This window comes from Plectropomus leopardus, chromosome 1, assembly GCF_026936395.1.
Source record: "Plectropomus leopardus strain MGB_pleo_1.0 chromosome 1, ASM2693639v1, whole genome shotgun sequence".
NCBI lineage: Eukaryota > Metazoa > Chordata > Actinopteri > Perciformes > Serranidae > Plectropomus > Plectropomus leopardus.
This window is the reverse complement of record NC_142176.1, coordinates 29,808,308-29,824,854: the sequence shown is the minus strand read 5'-3', so window position 1 is coordinate 29,824,854 and position 16,547 is coordinate 29,808,308. Positions and strand designations below refer to the sequence as shown.

Genomic DNA, 16,547 nt, shown 5'->3' with positions numbered 1-16,547 from the left:
TGAAGTTATTTAAATGGAAAAAAAAGAAGCATGAAGTTATATATCCTTCCCTTAAACCAAAATATAAACCATAAATCCCTCCCCGGTGCTTAAAAATATTAATTGACATGCCTCTCCTGTCTTTCACCGCCCAATCACTTCTCATAAATAACGAACAGTCCCTTAGCCCAGAAACTTTGCGTTTGTAGCTTTGCTGGGGGAAGCTCGAAGAGGGGGGACAAAAGCAGGGGGTGTTACATTAAAAACAAGCCGACTCATGTGACGCTCTCACAGCTTGTTGAGTGTACCGGGGAAAGTATGGCGCTCGTTGTAGTTTGGTTCATCACCACCGTGTTCATCTTAGTTCACTCAGCACCGGTCATTTTACCTCAAGGTGGGTTAACACTCGTGCCGTTTTTTATCGTTTGTATTTGTTCGTGCGCTAAGCGTTAATCGTCGGTGCCTTACGGTAACATGTCGCTGAAACTGAGACAGACAATACAACAGCAAACGTTGACACCGTGTGCAGCTCACACAAACAGCAGTCACAGTTTCATTGGCTACAAGGAGATGTTTTTTTCAAGCATTTTCGGAAGTAAAAGTAGCAATAATGCATGATGGAAACACTCCATTACACTTAAAGGTTATTAAATTACTATTGTAATGCATTAGTGTGTAAGTATCACGTTGTACTTTATCGACGTGGAGATGATTTTAAGTTGGCCTATTTCATATCGTTTGATAGTTTGATCTACAAAAATGCACTTTTTTTTAAGATCATCAAGATAAGACTATGGTATTTGTCATCCCAAGGGAAGCTGGTGTGCAGCAGTTACAGTACGAAGTTAGAGGAGTGCACATACAAAGCATGCAATATGCAAGGACTAAAATAACAGCAGAAAAAGCAAATGTAAAGCAAATATAAAATAAATAGGTATATAGATATATACAAGAACTAGCTAGTAAGGTGCAGTATATACATATATCGCCAATAGTAAGGTGCATGTAAAATTTTGTATGTTTAATCTAAATCTATAAAATAACTGCAGTTGTCAGAAAAATACAGTGGAGTGAAAATTACTTATTCCTTCTAAATTGTAGTGCAGCAGTAGTAGTTTTGAAATGTTGATCATCATGCTGCTTTATTAACTTACGGCTTCATTTCTGTCCTATCAGAGAAATATCAATTCCAACAGTGGATGTCAGAGGTATGTTTATGATGTAAAGTTACTGAAACAATTATTCTTCAATGCCTTACGATTTGATTTATCATAAATGCTGTGATAACAAGCTTTTAAAACCTCAAATATTTCCTGTGTGTATGCCTTACATTTCTCCTTTTGATGTGCAGCACAACAAAGTATATGACGCTGAGGAGTATTTCCACCGGCTCCACGTATTCACCGAAAATAAGAGGGAAATTGATCATCACAATGCTGGGAATCACTCGTTCACAAGTACAGTACAGTTAGACATTAACCCCTGTCTCATTATGTATAGTTTACCGATTATCAACCACAGAAGGTGCACTCACTTTTAGCTCAAAATGATTTATTCTATATTGTCTTGAAAGGCATGCATGTTCTCACATTGCTCTAATTTTCAAATCTAGTGGGCCTGAACCAGTTCTCAGACATGACGTTTGAGGAATTCAGGAAATTATTCCTTTTAACAGAGCCCCAGGTATGATACATCTTATAACACATTTTGCAGCTGGTGCTTTATTACACATACTAACAAACTGCAGTCTTTTGATTCTGGTCTCTTGTAGAACTGCTCAGCTACTTCGGGGGGTCATGTCAGCAGAGCTGGTCCTTATCCTGAGTTTGTAGACTGGAGGATGAGGGGCAACGTTGTGACTCCTGTGAAGAGCCAGGTATCTAGATATGGGGGTGAACAGTGGGGAAAAAAAACATCACTAGCCTACCATTTTGAGGGAATATCAGTATGACAGAAATGCGGTCAAAGACATTAATCCAATAATATGTATTACGTTCACCACAAGTTTGTAGTGGAAAATAGAACCTTATTTGACTGAGTATTTTTCAACAAAACCTATGCAAAAAATTCTAAAAAGCACACACATTTAGACAACAAAAAAGGGGTAGGTGCTGGACAAGAGATAATACAATGAATATTGTAATTACCACCAAAGTGACGTTTCAGATGAAAACCTAGTGAACAGTACCTAGAGTCAACCAGAACAACCTGAAAATCATGTGAAAAGATCAGTTTATCACATTAAAAGATATCTAAAGTCAAACAGAATTCTGATTGACTTAAGATATCATCTCATATGACAAACAGACCTTTTCATCTCTAAATTTAGAATGAAATAGCTGCATTTTTTTCTTCCCCAACAACACATATGCAGCCACTGTGTTTCTTCATTAATCAGAATAGAGACTAACCTGAAAGTGCGGTTTTGTTCATCAGCAGTCATCATGACTTGTTTTTAATATACAATTACAGAAGTTGCATTAATCGAATCAAACATTGTTACATTATGTGTGACTTGATTATTTGAGATTAAATCAGCATGATGAACTGACAAAGACAGCAGAAAAATATGGACTGTATTGTCACTTCTTTTAAATGTCATAGATAAAATTGGGGAACTTGTTAGAGACAGATTTCGAGAAATATCCATGTTTTATATATCCCCGTACACCAGATTACTAACACAAGCTTTCTTTTGTGAATGTGTAGTCTTAAAGGCAAAACCGAAATAATGACACCATCGGGGTCATTTTCTATAACTTTACGCAATTGACCTTCATGTGAGAAATGAGTGGAGTGCTGTTTAACTTAAGTCAAAAACCAGTTGTTAGAGTGATGTTGTGCTGCGTCTTCAGGGTCACTGTGGAAGCTGCTGGACCTTCTCTACCACCGGCTGTTTGGAGTCGGTGAATGCTATCGCTACCGGGAAGCTGATACCTCTGGTAACATCTGTCTGACTGTTATTCAGCACCACTCAAACTCATTCATGCTGGTGGCACTTCAGATTATACCTGTGCTGAGGATTTGGAATCTGCTTTCTCACAAGGAAGATTTAAAAGACGTAACACAGATTTACTGTATTGTGGATACTTGTGGCGGTAAATTCACTTTGCTGCCTTAAAACATGCACACGGAAGCTTGATAGCATGCCTTGTCTCTGTGGGAGGGTCTTATGAGTCAAAACTAGTTTGATTGGTGCCTTTTGGAGCAATCGATCAAGAGAAATCCTGTAAAAACTTCATGAGATGGTGTCTGGACTACTGTGAAACCTCGGTATTTCGGACATATGGCAATTTCAGCTCACGGATAGCAGACATTTTAAATGCTCTAAAAGTATTTATTTTATTTTTAATCAAATGTCAGTGAATACAGTTTGTTATTTCAAAATATTTACACAGTCTTTCTCTATTTTTTGACAGGGATCTGTCTTGTATGGCAGAGTAATGTTACTTCTGAATTTGTACATTTTTGTTATATAAGGTGGAATAAGTTTATGAAAGACAAGACCTAAAACACCCCATGACCATTTTAAGACTTGTTTGTGCTTATCGTGTTTAAAATCACAGTAAAAAATAGTACTTCAGACTTCCCCTTCCCAGAGGCTCTGGTTACAAAATCCTCCCCCCTACCTTATTCGTGCAACTGCGGGCGTCCATTGGAAACTCATCGTGATTTCTCTCTAATGAATGAAGTTGATGCTTCTTGGATGGTCAAAAATTAAAAGGCGGAAAGACATAAATTTGATTTGTGACCTGGGAGTATTTCATTAAATAATTGTCAATGTCAAATGGTCAAGTGTCTGGCATACCGTGATGCCCAGAATACAGTGAGTCTGCCTTACTTTCAGAAGAAATCTGGTTCTTTCACTGTAGTAGTATTAGCTGCAATACAGCACCATTACTCTGAATTAAAGCTTTACAAAGTTTGTTTTCTGTTGCAGTCTGAGCAACAGCTGATTGACTGTGCCAAAGACTTCAACAATCATGGATGCATGGGGTAAGAAACAGTAGAAATAGTTATAGCTATATGAAACATTATAAGTTACAGTAATAACAATAATACTTGTGTTTTAGGCTTCAGCCCATTAAACATTACTTGGTTTGTTTCAGCGGCCTCCCCAGCCAGGCATTTGAGTACGTCAAATACAACAACGGTCTTATGACAGAGGAGGACTATCCCTACAAAGGCCATGTAAGACTTTTCATGAGTCTCCTCGTGTTTTTTATGTAAAATAAATTCTAAATGTATGCATTTTTGTCTTTGTCCTTCCTTTATCAGGATGACACTTGCCATTTTGAGCCTGCGCTAGCAGCTGCTTTCGTCCTGGATGTTGTCAATATTACAAGTGTGAGTATATAGTCTATATTGTGCAAGAAACTGTACAAGTGTCTTTAAAGAAAAAACTGCTTGGACATAGTGTTTCAAATCAGGTTCAGTTAACCATGTCTTTGCTGGAAAACCTGGCGAGAGGAAAAAAGAGAAGCAGCTATTGTAGTTTAGGCAAATTCAATTCTAATAACATTTTGCTACTGTTGTGAATACTTAGAATTACTGTCTGAAATACTCGAATGCCAACATTTTACTTACAGTACAACTTTACCGTTTTTGTATTTGAATTTCTGGACATTTGTTCACAGTATGATGAAAAGGCCATGGTTGATGCTGTGGCTCGGCTCAACCCTGTGTCCTTTGGTTTTGAGGTCACGGCTGATTTTATGCACTACAAAGAAGGTGTTTACACCAGGTAAGCTATAGACCTCAGTAAATCCACAAGCACTTTTGTACTGACAAGGGTTGCAGCAATATACCGGTTTCAGTTGTACTGTGGTGGGAAAAATGAGGGTTATCATACCATGTACATTTGCTTATCTAAGGAAGGAGAATCGCACATTTATTTCCAAAGGGAGACTTTTTAAATATACTTTCATTTTAAGAAATTCAAGTTTTAATTATATAAACGAAATGCTTAACTGAAAAAAAGTCCAGTTTTCAGTCCTTTAAGGGTCATTTTAACCTTTAAAACCTTGTTTAACATAAGTTTTCTTATGCTGTGTCGAGATGCCTCTCACAAGCTATTTAACCCTTTGATAACCAGAGCAAATTGGTTTGGTTTCTTGGTTTGGGGGGGGCACATATTGCAAGAAGTTATTATTATATATATTAGAAGTTATGTTACATAAATAAAAGTATACATATATTTTGAATGCACTTATTTCCAGTCACTTTCTGGTTTGCTTTTATTTTTTAAATTTTTGGTAACTTTTTTTTTAAAAAGGGTTAACAGATAGTTGTAATAATTCCGTAATACCATGAAACCGTGACATCCCGATATTTTAGGAGATAGTTATCCTACTGTGAAAATCTGATGCAGCTGCAACCCTTGTATTAAATGTTGTTCAGAAATAACGTGTGGTGGGAAAAGTTCTGAGGACTCTGTGCAGCTTGTTGTTTCTGTCCCTTTTGCACTATGGAAATATTTGTAATACAATAATGAGATTTTTGTCCAATAATCCAACTGCACAGAAGTTATTTAATCATGAAAGAGGATTATGGAACCAACAAGGCTGCCATGGAAATCTTATTTGATGGCTGTTGGCTGGATGTGACCGAAATCTGCTACATTAAAGCAGAACGCATATTTCAGAGTTTTGCCTTCTTTGTCCACCAGAGTCAGATCTGTGTAGGGACCTGAATAAACGGCTGCCAAGTTTTAGTGTGCTGGCAGCTGGCTTGGCACAAGTCCGTCCCGAATAAGAAGCTATTAATGTGTTGACCACTGTGATGGTCAGATGGCTCATAAGTTATGGTGCTTTGTGATTTACAACACTCAACTTTCTGTCCTCTATCAAAACTGTGCATGTGTTTCTCTTTTTCATGCCTCCGTCTTGAACAGGCATAAAAATATCTACAGAAATGGATAGAAAACACATCTGTACTCAGGCAGGATGTAACAAGATATTGAATGAGGACTGCAGCCCACTCGTCCTCCAAAAGACATGTACTCTGTTGATCTAAAAGCATCATTTTTGTCTGTTTAGCACCCAGTGTAAAAACACAGCAGACATGGTGAATCATGCAGTCCTGGCTGTGGGTTACGGTGTTGAAGAGACCGGTATGCCATATTGGATTGTGAAGAACTCTTGGGGCACCGCCTGGGGCATGGATGGGTAAATATAGTCTGTGTGTGTTTGTGTTTCAGTGAAATGACTTGTTACAGCTTTCATTGATCTAAACTTTTATTTTTATTCCTTCAGATATTTTTTGATAGAGCGAGAAAAAAACATGTGTGGACTGGCTGCGTGCTCTTCCTACCCTCTACCTTTAGTTTGACGAGTGACATGGCAACAAAGTAGAGGACTGAAACAACTCAGGAAAAGTTCACCACAGCAAACATGGAGTTTGATTTCTCAACAACATGAACAGTATAATCTAAAAAAAATCATCACGTGTCACAATCTCAAATTTGCTATACGATGCTTTTAATTTCTTTTTAGGTAACTATGATTGCTGATTCTTGTTTTAAGGTTGAAAGTTTTTACTTCTTATCTTTATTTCTTTGATAATGTGGATGTTGTGAAGCTCATTGAAACAATCACTGTTGTAAATGACAACACAGAGAAAATGTATTTAGTCGTATAAAGTATGTCTGTACAGATGCTTGAACCATGCAGTACTTTTTTAAGAAAACAGAAAAAAGCAGCCACCTTTCCATGTACCAACACTGTTCATATAATCAGTTATGCGACATGCATGATGTTACACTGAGCAAAAGACATCCCTGTACATGAATGTGATCATGTTATTGCAGATCCTTCATGGGTAATTGACTTAGTTTTCAGTGAGTGGCCTCTTTATGGCTCCATAACAACAAAATCAAGTGTGTAAAATATCTCTGAATGTCTTCAAAGATAGGGACGGCTGCCTCTTTGCTTCACTTAACAAACTTTAGAGACGGTCATGCACCAAAGGCCCATCAAGGAGGCAGTTCAGATGTCAAGCAATAGCTTGTTTCTGTTTGTAATGTTTTGTTAATAAACATTTTACTCGTATGCTCATGGATCTTTTCATATATTATCTACATTCCTGATGACATTTTTCTTATTTTGTAGGAGTGTGTTTGTCTACAGAGGAGACTGACTATTCTTTATTTTATTTTAACTTAGCATGGGAAAATGGTAGTATTTTTTCAGTCAACCCTTTAAAATCTGAGCACAGCTTAATTTATTCCAAAAACATGGGAAAAAGGCAATGAGCAACGTAACAAGGAATGACCCAAATATTTGCAAGAAATTAATCAAGTGTTACAAAAGAATGATCTGAATATAAGCAAGAAGGAAAAACAAAATTTTAAATATATAATTATGATAATTATGATTATTGCATTCTGGACATTTTTCCCTAGCCTGTAAAAAAATCAAAATCTACTAATTTCTTGCAATTTGCACAACATTTTTTGCAAAATTGTTCAGTGCTTTGTTTCCCATGTTTTCGGAAGAAATCAAACCAATTTGCTCAGTTGTCATTATTTAAGTATTAAAATACTTCTGAAAGACCATTGAATGCAGGAAAAAAATGATGTCATTTCAGGTTTCAAAGAGTAAATGTTTAAGCATCTTCTTTTCTTTTCGTTTCGTTTCGTTTCTTTTCTTTTTTTTTTTCGCCGTTATATCATCCTCCTGTCTGCTGCCCACTTCAGCCTGATGGTGGCGATGTTGGCTCTGTGGAACAAGCTGAAGCCGAACGCAGGAGCTGAGGTGTCAATCAAAGCACAAAGCTGCTCATTGGCTCTTGGCTTCAGTGAACAGCCCCTTTTTGCGATGACGTAATAATATCAACCAATCAGCTGCTCGGACTCTGTTTCACAACAAAGGAGGTGGGGCTAGTTACAAAACATTTCTGGCATGTGGCGCGAATTACCTTCTTCCTAGTTATTCAATTATCAACACAGACACCAGCGTGAAGTGGACATTTATCGCCTTATTCTCGAAGAAATAGTTTATACGTATTGATAAAAGAGCACAATTATGGAGGGAAAACGAGCAAAACCCGAAGCTGTTGTGCAGGTACAGTTAAAGGTGAGTTGCTGAAGTTTACAGTACTTTCACATCATGTATTTGTGTAAACTGGCTGCTGAAAATCAAAATCCAAGTTTAGGAAAGTACCGTGAGGTCATTAAGTTAGTAAGGTAGACACCAGCAATCATTATATTAGGCGTAATTGTTTGAGAGATTCGTCAAGTTTGTGCTTCTGTGCATAAGTTGAATAGCGCATTATTTTCTCGTTAGTTATTGTATTAATGCATATTTTACAGGAAATGACCCCTGTGCATCTCGAGGGACCAGTCCGAAGATCCTCACGAAATGCCCTGGCACCTAAACGCCTCCAGTACTCACCTGAGGCTGAAATAGCCAGCAAGAAAAGAGTAAGAGACATTAAAGGAACACGTAGAAACAAGTATCACACACGGGTTTTTTTGTGTTGTTTCTGTTAATTTGCCCACATTTTCTCCACAGAGAACAACAACACACAATGGCCCACACAGCCAGACTAACACAAAGGAGATCAAGAAAGAGATCAAGAAGGAGGATGTTGAGAATAGTGATGTGGAGCGTACATCTGTGAGTGTGAACAACCCTGCACAGTGAAACATGGACACTGTGTGTCACACACTGATTTGAGGATTTTATTTCCACATGTACAAAACTGTGTGCATGTCAAATAGTCACAAATATTCTTAATTCGTACATGGCTTTGTCTTATTTCCGTTAATATGCCCAAATATTGCTGACAGAGAACAACAAAGCACAATGACAAAAACAGCCAGAAGAACCGAGAGGTAAAGAAGGAAGAGGAGGATGTTGAAAGCAGTGATGTGGAGCGCTCATCTGTAAGTATTAACAACACTGCACAACCTAATGAACATCTTGCTTTCATTCACTACATATCTTTGAATTTTGCTGCAGCATGTATGAAAAGTAGTAGTAGTCCGCATATACTGATCTCTTGTGTTGCACAATATAAGGAAAACATGTGATAACATTGTTAAATATTGCAATATTTCTTGCAAAAAATAATAATGGTGAAATGAAACATCGATCTGGATTGATACAGTAATCCAATATCATAGATTCAAAGTGAAAACATTGATACATATTGTCGGCTTTAAAATATTCCTTCATTTTTAAAATCCTCATGGCACATCTATGTCACCATTTCCGAAGCATACCTCCTTTCTAAACATTCAAACAGTGATAGCGGCCTAGCGCAAGGCTTTTAATGGCAAGCACCCAATAAAAAGACACTGAGGATATTTACTGATGTACTGTCTCATATCTCAGATTGCAGGTCCTGGAACCAAATCAAAATCGTATCATGGCAGATATCAGCAAATATCGTATCGCTGCCTAGAGAATTGATAAAATATCATATCCTAAAGAAGCTTTTGATTTGCACCCTTAATAAACAGATACTTCAGTGTGCTTGTTTTACCTTTCTTCTGCTTCCAGTATACTGTTAAAATAAACCAAGTTGCTGAATTCAAAAAGAATGAAAGAAAGTTACTGTTAACATTCTGTCATTGAACAGTTTGAACTTTGAACAGAACAGGCGCCGATAATGAAAACGTTAACATTTCTAACGCAGTTTTCTACTGATATTCTCTTTCAACTAACTAAAAAATTGTGCAATAGTTTTTTGTGAGGTGTTTGTCATTGAAGTAGATATCACAATGACTAAAACACAATATATTGTGCAACCCTATTTTTTTCCTCTTTTTTAATATGCCCATATTTTCTTATTAGAGAACAACCATGAACAGAAACAGCAAGAAAAGCAGGAAGGACATTAAGAAGAAGAAAGAGGAGGATGAGGATGTTGAAAACAGTGATGTACAATGTACATCTGTAAGTATGAAAAATGCACTGTTCATCCATGTTAAATATTGAAAGTTTTTCCAGAGTGTCAGTGCCATATCTTTGCGTAACACAGGATGAATATGGAGGACTCTCATCATATGAACTGGAGCGTCTGGAGAACATCAGACAGAACCAAGCATTTCTGTCTTCTATCAACTTACTCCAGGTAGGCACATGGGTGGGGCAGTATGAGCCACATGGATTGATCTTTCTCCCATAAATCCAGTGATACTTGGCTTCACGGCCGGAGGTTATTTACTAACGTGAATCTCTCGCAACCTAAATTTATTCTTAGCCCAGTTTTCAATAAATATATAGTCCGAATACCATCTAAGTAAAATGAGAATAGCTACACAAACCAGAAGTCAACCAGAAAAATATTGAACTGGTCATTAATCCAAACAAACATACAAACATTTAACACACAAGAAAAGAAGTAGTACTGATGTGTGATAAAAAAACATATCTTTCATGTCTTGAATGGTATTTATCAATATCGATAACATTGATTATTATACGATAAATGTGAATTCAATCTGTCATCCAAACGAAGTCAGTGCTACGTCACACCCCCCCAACAGTCCAAATGAACTAGATACATTTTTTGGCATGCAGAAAATGAAAATATGGGATGTTTTTTTGTATGTATTTTGCACAATTGTATGCACTTATTCCACCACGGCTCTTGTGATTTATTCCTCTTGTAGTCTCTAAACAGGTAAAATGGGTATTAATTATTTCTTTCTCTGTCAAAAGGCAACCACGGAGTTAAAGCAGTTGGCACGGCCAAAGCCATCGCAGAGGGGTCTCATGAGGTAAAGTTGGCCGCCAAAGTGTTACTACTGAGCTTTTGATTAAGGGTATCAATAATTTCTGATCAAAATGACTTTTAATGACCTAAGTTAAGATATGTACATCTTTTATAGTTTGATATAAACAAGATTAGAGAAGAGTATGAAGTGTAAGTAATGCCAATACCTCTTAAACTCAATTTGATTGGTTAAAAAAAATTAAGCAAAAATATTGTATCTTGTTGCATCTTTACAAATATGAGCATTTGCCTTTTTTTCCTGATTTCATACGTACAAATTGATTTCCAGTACTTAGAGATTAGCTCTGTCTTTTTGATGTCAGTGTAAAGGGGCGTTTCAACCAGCAGGTCCGTGCGGCTCAGTTCAGTTTGGTACACATTTTTTGTCTCTTCATTGTGAAAAGTTGTGGATGGTACCTTTAGTGCCTGTGAAACGGTCCCATTTTTCTTAACCCCTCTGCTCGGGGCACCTAGCACACAGATCTGGAACTAAAAGGCGGAGCCAGAAACGCTGCAGTCCGCTTATTGGTCAGTAGAGAATCGGTACTCTGTGCTCAGGACTGAGCTGAGGCTGGTTTTAACCACTCTACATACCGTGACAACTTTTTCAGACATTAGTAAACTCGAACTATAAAATGAAGGATGTTTTGCATCCTCTAGCAACAGTTGTAGACAGAGAAAAAAAACTGTGTCGACTGCTGGCAACTTTTAAGGTGGAATGCTATCTTGGAGAAATGTAAGAGTACTGTCTGTGGTGGAAAGCTACACAGATCTAGGGTCTTGGTACCTTTCCGCAGATGGTCCGAAGGTACTACACCGAAAGCCTTTGATTGAAACGTGGCTTAGTGCTGACTTTCTGTGGTGCAGGTCACAGGCTGCTGTAAAAGAAGTGCTGCCACCTCGCAAGTCCCTACGTCTCCAAAACAAAGAGGCAGAAGTCTTGACGCTTCCTCCTGAACCCAGGGGAAACCTGATCTATGACGAGGTATCTACATGCACATAACCTAACAATGCACAGTATCTATGATGCCTCACCTCATGCCGCTCCACTGCTCTTTGTCTCATAAGCATAAGCATTTCTTTCTTTTTTTTCTTTATGTCCTGCTTTTGTTACTCACTTGAGTTTCTTGACTTGTTTGAAAGCCAATCCAGAAACTCAAGAAGCCTCCTGGCCCTCTGCACATGGATCCACTCAACATGGAAGAGGGAAGCAAGCTGCCCTCACAACTTCTTGAGCTCTGCTCTGAGGTAAGAATGGTGTTTTGGGGATATTAAAATGTTTCATTTTGTCATTACATAGTATTTCTTTTAAAAAAAATTTTTTCTCCTCAAACTGCGAATACATGCCGTGCTATAGAGTTTTTCACTGTTTTGCCCTAAGAACACAGAAAAATATTAAACGTTTATTTTAATATTAAAAGTTTGCTCATGCTGCTCCTGAATCAATTAGTTAATCTAAAAACTGCTTTTCTTTTCATAGGATTCAACAGAAGAAAGAAAGACGGCACTTGATCTGAAAGAGTAAGATTTTAACTTTTGCCTCTGACATTTCAGCTTCTTAAGAGCTGACTGCTCCACCCCTGAGGCCATGTTCCTTTCCCCTTCACATCCACATTTTTGCAAACAGTTCAAAGCGTTCATAAAGGCACACGAAAACTGACACTGGTGTCTTTACGCAGTTACCGCTCAGCCCTTAAGAACATGAAGATAACCGACGACAGAGTGGCCAAAGTGGTGAAGGATCGCATCTTCTCTGCTGCCTTCCACCCGTGCAGCAGCAGCCTGTTAATGGCCACTGGAGACAAGTGGGGGAAAGTTGGACTCTGGAAGCTGGTGCGTTTCTTCTGCCTTCTTAATGATGTTGTATATTGATAAGTGACCACTGGAGGACTCCAAAAAAAGCTCTTATTGACTGATCTTGATGCACTTTATCAGCTGGGAAGAGCCAATTGTTAACACCTGAGTAAACTTAAACAGATGTCCATGAAAATGCTATTGGAGTTTTGTTTCTATTAATTGTAAAATGTGAGGCTTTTCAGTGGTGTGTTGGAACTGGTTTCTGGGAAGTTTTAGCGCACTACATGTTGACCTTCTTCACCATCCAAAAGTTTACTGCCTTTGATTTTGTTCTATTCATTCATGGAAGCAAAACATCGTTCAGTGGACACACATATACGTCCTTTCAAAAGTCACAGTGCTTTAGTATTACCTACACAGGAAAACACTAAGTTTTCGTCTTGCGTGTGTGAATTCCCTCAGGGGAGCGATTGGGGAGATGATGGCGTTCTACTCTTTGAGCCTCACTGTCGTCCAGTGAGCTGCATGGCGTTCTCCAGGGCTCATCCCACCCACCTGCTGAGCCTCAGCTATGACGGATCGCTCCGCTGCATGGATGTAGAGAAGGCCGTCTTTGATGATGTAAGATAACTTTTGTTCAATGAAATGATCAACATTCATTTTATTCATGTTGTAAGGTAAACCGCCTGCATGTGAAAGTTTTAAAGAGCTAAAAAATATAAGCACCTCTTCACTAGTTGATGTCAGCCTGTGTTTGCATTGTTGTAGGTGTATGACATTGAGGATGGACTGAAAACATTTGATTTCATGTCACATGACTGTTCGACACTAGTGGTGGGGAACTGGTGGGGAGAGGTTGCCATCGTCGACAGGCGCACGCCAGGGTAACGAATCATTGTGGATGATGATGATGACCATGTTGTTGAAGAATAAATGTAGGGGTGAACAATTTGAAATGCTTTGCCAATTAACATTTCATAAACGTGCTGCTCCGGTATCACCTTTTTCTGCAGAAACTCCCATGAGTCCCTCCACTCACTGGACCCCAAGACTCTGCGTTGTGTTAGCGTCCACCCTGTACAGAAACAGTACTTTGCTGTTGCAGAAAGCAAGTATGTCTGATTCTTCATATTATTTAGAAAGAATATTTGATCCACATTTCTCTCTTTTGTCAGTTTGTCTTGTGCTAAATTGATGTTTTGAACTCGTCTGCAGGGTAGTGAACATTTACGACAGCCGATGCCTGCAGAAGACCAAAAGTCCGGTGGTCTCCCAGCTGAACGGCCACTCTTTAAGCATAACCAGTGCTTATTTCTCCCCTCGTACAGGCAACAGAGTTCTCACCTCCTGCATGGATAACCACATAAGGTGAAGCTGGCTTAGCACTTTGATTAATTTTGTTATCCTTACTGTAGGTTACTCTCCAGCTCAATGTCTATCCTAAACTCTTTTGACAGGGTGTATGACACATCTGCAATGACTACCAAATCTCCCTTGCTGACATCCATAAGGTACATGCATAGTTTTTCCACCAACTTTGTGCTTTCCTGTTCTTTTGTCTCCTCTCTGTATGTCGAGACTCGAGTAACCTGAACACAACCTGTCTTATCAATCTTCATGTTCAGACACGACATGCACACAGGCCGCTGGCTGAGCAAACTCTCAGCGGTGTGGGACCCCAAACAGGAAGACTGCTTTGTGGTGGGGTGCATGGAAAGGCCTCGCAAGGTGCAGGTGTTCCACGAAAGCGGCCAGCGCCAGCACTCCTTTATAGATGGTGAGAACCTCAACACAGTGCTGTCCGTCACTGCTTTCCACCCCACAAGGAATGCCTTACTGGGCGGCAATGCTTCAGGGCGCCTGCACGTCTTTTCCGACTGAGACTAGACCAGCATATGAGACCATGACCCCGGGTTGTTTTCAGATGGGTAGGAAGAACGAGTAAGGAAGTAGTTTTGACAATGTCAACTTGTACAACAACCATATAGCGGTAACACAATATTGTCTTAATTCTCACACTTAATGCAATACACTGAAAACAATTGCAACTAGTATCCAAAACTTTCAACCTTGAATCCACTGTATGTGGATAAGGCTTTATTAGTTCTGCACATGAGGACACAACACTCCTCTCCAAATTTTGTAGCACTCCACTGTAGAGTTACATTGGGAATGTGAGTGCGCAGAAGTGCCCATCACGCTTTCTGTTTGGGTTGGTCCTGCCTGAAAAAAAAAATCCAGAGTTGTTGTTTTTTTTTGCAGTTTTCTGTATCGATGAACCTTTGCCCCGTCCAAGCTCTCAGGCTTTGCTGTAGAGAAGCACCTCAACATTATGGTCCTGCCACTGTTAGCCTTCATGGCGGAGATGGTGTGTTTCTCCTCATGTGCAGTGCTTGGCTCATGCCATATGGAGCATTTAGTTTGCTGGCCAAAAAGCTCAGATTTGTTCCAAACCTTTGGTAGATTTTCCAGTTGTTTCATATCGTTTCCTCTCTGCATTGAATTACCTTACTGGACTGCAGGGGATACTTAGAGACTTGGTCTTTCTATAATGACAGAAGATCTTGGTGTTTTTTTGGATGTTCACTAACCATTTGTTGGACCTTTTGACATAGTTGTGCATTTAAAGTCAATGTTTTATGTGATAAGACAAAACTGATCTTTCCTCCATATGATCTATAAAATGTTATTCGCTTTTTTTATTAAGATACTTGAATTAGATTTCGGTAAGTGTGTGGATACCTGCCAGCTTTGAAATAATCCTATTTTTTCTGTTTATCAGTTCAGAATCAGAAAAATCCTAAACACATTCAAAGTGATTCAAATTAAAAAGTAAGAAGGGAAATGCAAAGCTTTAAATGCATTATACAAATAGCAAAGGACTTACTTGACTCTGCTATTTACTTTTCTGTTAGCATTTCTGCAATTTGTTATACTTAAAACCTCTTAGAGAACCTAAGCAAATTTTAAAATAGGTTCCCTTTGTTATTGTTTGCATATATGGCACTGTGACTTTGAAGCGGCAAACCTGTTTGGGCTGTGAAAAGTGCCTGCTGTTAAATTAATTGTTCATTCCATTTGTTTTATTTTGTTTGTGGCTGCTAAATCAAATAGAATAAATAAACATTTTTATACCAAACATTTTGAGTGTTTTTAGGGGTCCGAGGAGATAGCACGCATTTGAATGCTTGTTACCTTTTTAATAGACGAGGCAAAACTCTTGATGTTATTTGTATTGAACTTTTACCTTTTCGTAAAATCGTGCCACTATGCGAAGTGTCAAAAGTTCTTATGGACGATGCAAAGATTCATGGCGCGAGTGAGAAGTGATTTCTTAACCTTTGCACTGAGAGACAATCACTTAACCACTCAACCAATCAACAAATCAGATTTTGATTTAAGGTCATAGCAGGATTTGACAGGATGAATTATGAACTGAATAAGGTTCATAATTCATCCTGTTTTTTAACTACGTTGATTATATTGGATATTACTGGAGTTGTTTGGAAATTTGGGATATGTAACGGGAGATTTTGAATTTTAGTTTGGAAATTCATAATGTAGCAAAGATTTGGCATATAGACCTTTAAGCCACAAGAGCTTACAACAGATGGGCAGGTAGTTTCCTGATGACCTCTTTAACCCCCGTCCATGGGCTTTAAGGCCAGGAATTCAAATCAGCCCCTGACGAAGATGGCAGAGAGAGGCCACAAAATTAAAAATACTCACAACAATTCCACTGTTGGGGATACAACCCTGCAAGAAATCACACATGAAACTCATGGTGTTTTAGTGAAACTAATCAGAAAGCACAGTATTTGCCCCAACTGGGGATTCAAACCTTGAACCTTCTGTGTCTGCAGAGCAGGTGACTTGCTCACTGCTTTTCTCACATGTTCTGACAACTTGAGGAATTTATGTCACATGTGCAAAAAAATATCACATTCTGTTGGGTTCAGGTGTATTTTAATTTTTTACTGTGACATTTGGCCACAAATAAGATTAAAAGAAAATGTGCCATACAGAACCGCATTGCATTCAAAAGA

The 16,547-nt window shown here is 38.5% G+C and overlaps 2 protein-coding genes across 3 annotated transcripts; both read left to right on the top strand.

The window, feature by feature from the left end:
- The first annotated feature begins 220 nt into the window (after positions 1-220).
- LOC121943753 (pro-cathepsin H-like) lies at positions 221-7,028 on the top strand. The gene is made up of 12 exons (XM_042487362.2): positions 221-373; positions 1,156-1,187; positions 1,331-1,436; positions 1,592-1,662; positions 1,751-1,855; positions 2,835-2,921; positions 3,920-3,975; positions 4,089-4,170; positions 4,258-4,326; positions 4,617-4,723; positions 6,018-6,146; positions 6,234-7,028. Exons 1-12 carry the CDS (start codon positions 298-300, stop codon positions 6,307-6,309), a joined length of 996 nt encoding a protein of 331 aa, XP_042343296.1. The 5' UTR covers positions 221-297; the 3' UTR covers positions 6,310-7,028.
- An 824-nt stretch (positions 7,029-7,852) lies between these two features.
- On the top strand, positions 7,853-15,640 carry wdr76 (WD repeat domain 76). Of its 2 annotated transcripts, none has more exons than XM_042488717.2 (17): positions 7,853-8,042; positions 8,291-8,401; positions 8,493-8,597; positions 8,771-8,866; positions 9,780-9,881; positions 9,967-10,059; positions 10,650-10,708; positions 11,572-11,689; positions 11,848-11,952; positions 12,185-12,225; positions 12,384-12,537; positions 12,964-13,122; positions 13,270-13,385; positions 13,515-13,613; positions 13,717-13,869; positions 13,959-14,012; positions 14,127-15,640. In XM_042488717.2, exons 1-17 carry the CDS (start codon positions 8,004-8,006, stop codon positions 14,380-14,382), a joined length of 1,860 nt encoding a protein of 619 aa, XP_042344651.2. In that variant the 5' UTR covers positions 7,853-8,003; the 3' UTR covers positions 14,383-15,640. The 2 variants fall into 2 exon arrangements, with proteins under 2 accessions (XP_042344651.2, XP_042344641.2); XM_042488707.2 differs by having other exon boundaries at positions 7,853-8,054.
- Positions 15,641-16,547: the final 907 nt, after the last annotated feature.

Coding starts and splice junctions, on each gene's coding strand:
- LOC121943753 (XM_042487362.2), top strand. CDS start 298: ATGGCGCTCGTTGTAGTTTGGTTCATCACCACCGTGTTCATCTTAGTT. Junction 1,437..1,591: donor TGGGAATCACTCGTTCACAA/GTACAGTACAGT, acceptor TTTCAAATCTAG/TGGGCCTGAACCAGTTCTCA. Junction 6,147..6,233: donor ACCGCCTGGGGCATGGATGG/GTAAATATAGTC, acceptor TTATTCCTTCAG/ATATTTTTTGATAGAGCGAG.
- wdr76 (XM_042488707.2), top strand. CDS start 8,004: ATGGAGGGAAAACGAGCAAAACCCGAAGCTGTTGTGCAGGTACAGTTA. Junction 11,953..12,184: donor TTCTTGAGCTCTGCTCTGAG/GTAAGAATGGTG, acceptor TTCTTTTCATAG/GATTCAACAGAAGAAAGAAA. Junction 13,614..13,716: donor TTTGCTGTTGCAGAAAGCAA/GTATGTCTGATT, acceptor ACTCGTCTGCAG/GGTAGTGAACATTTACGACA.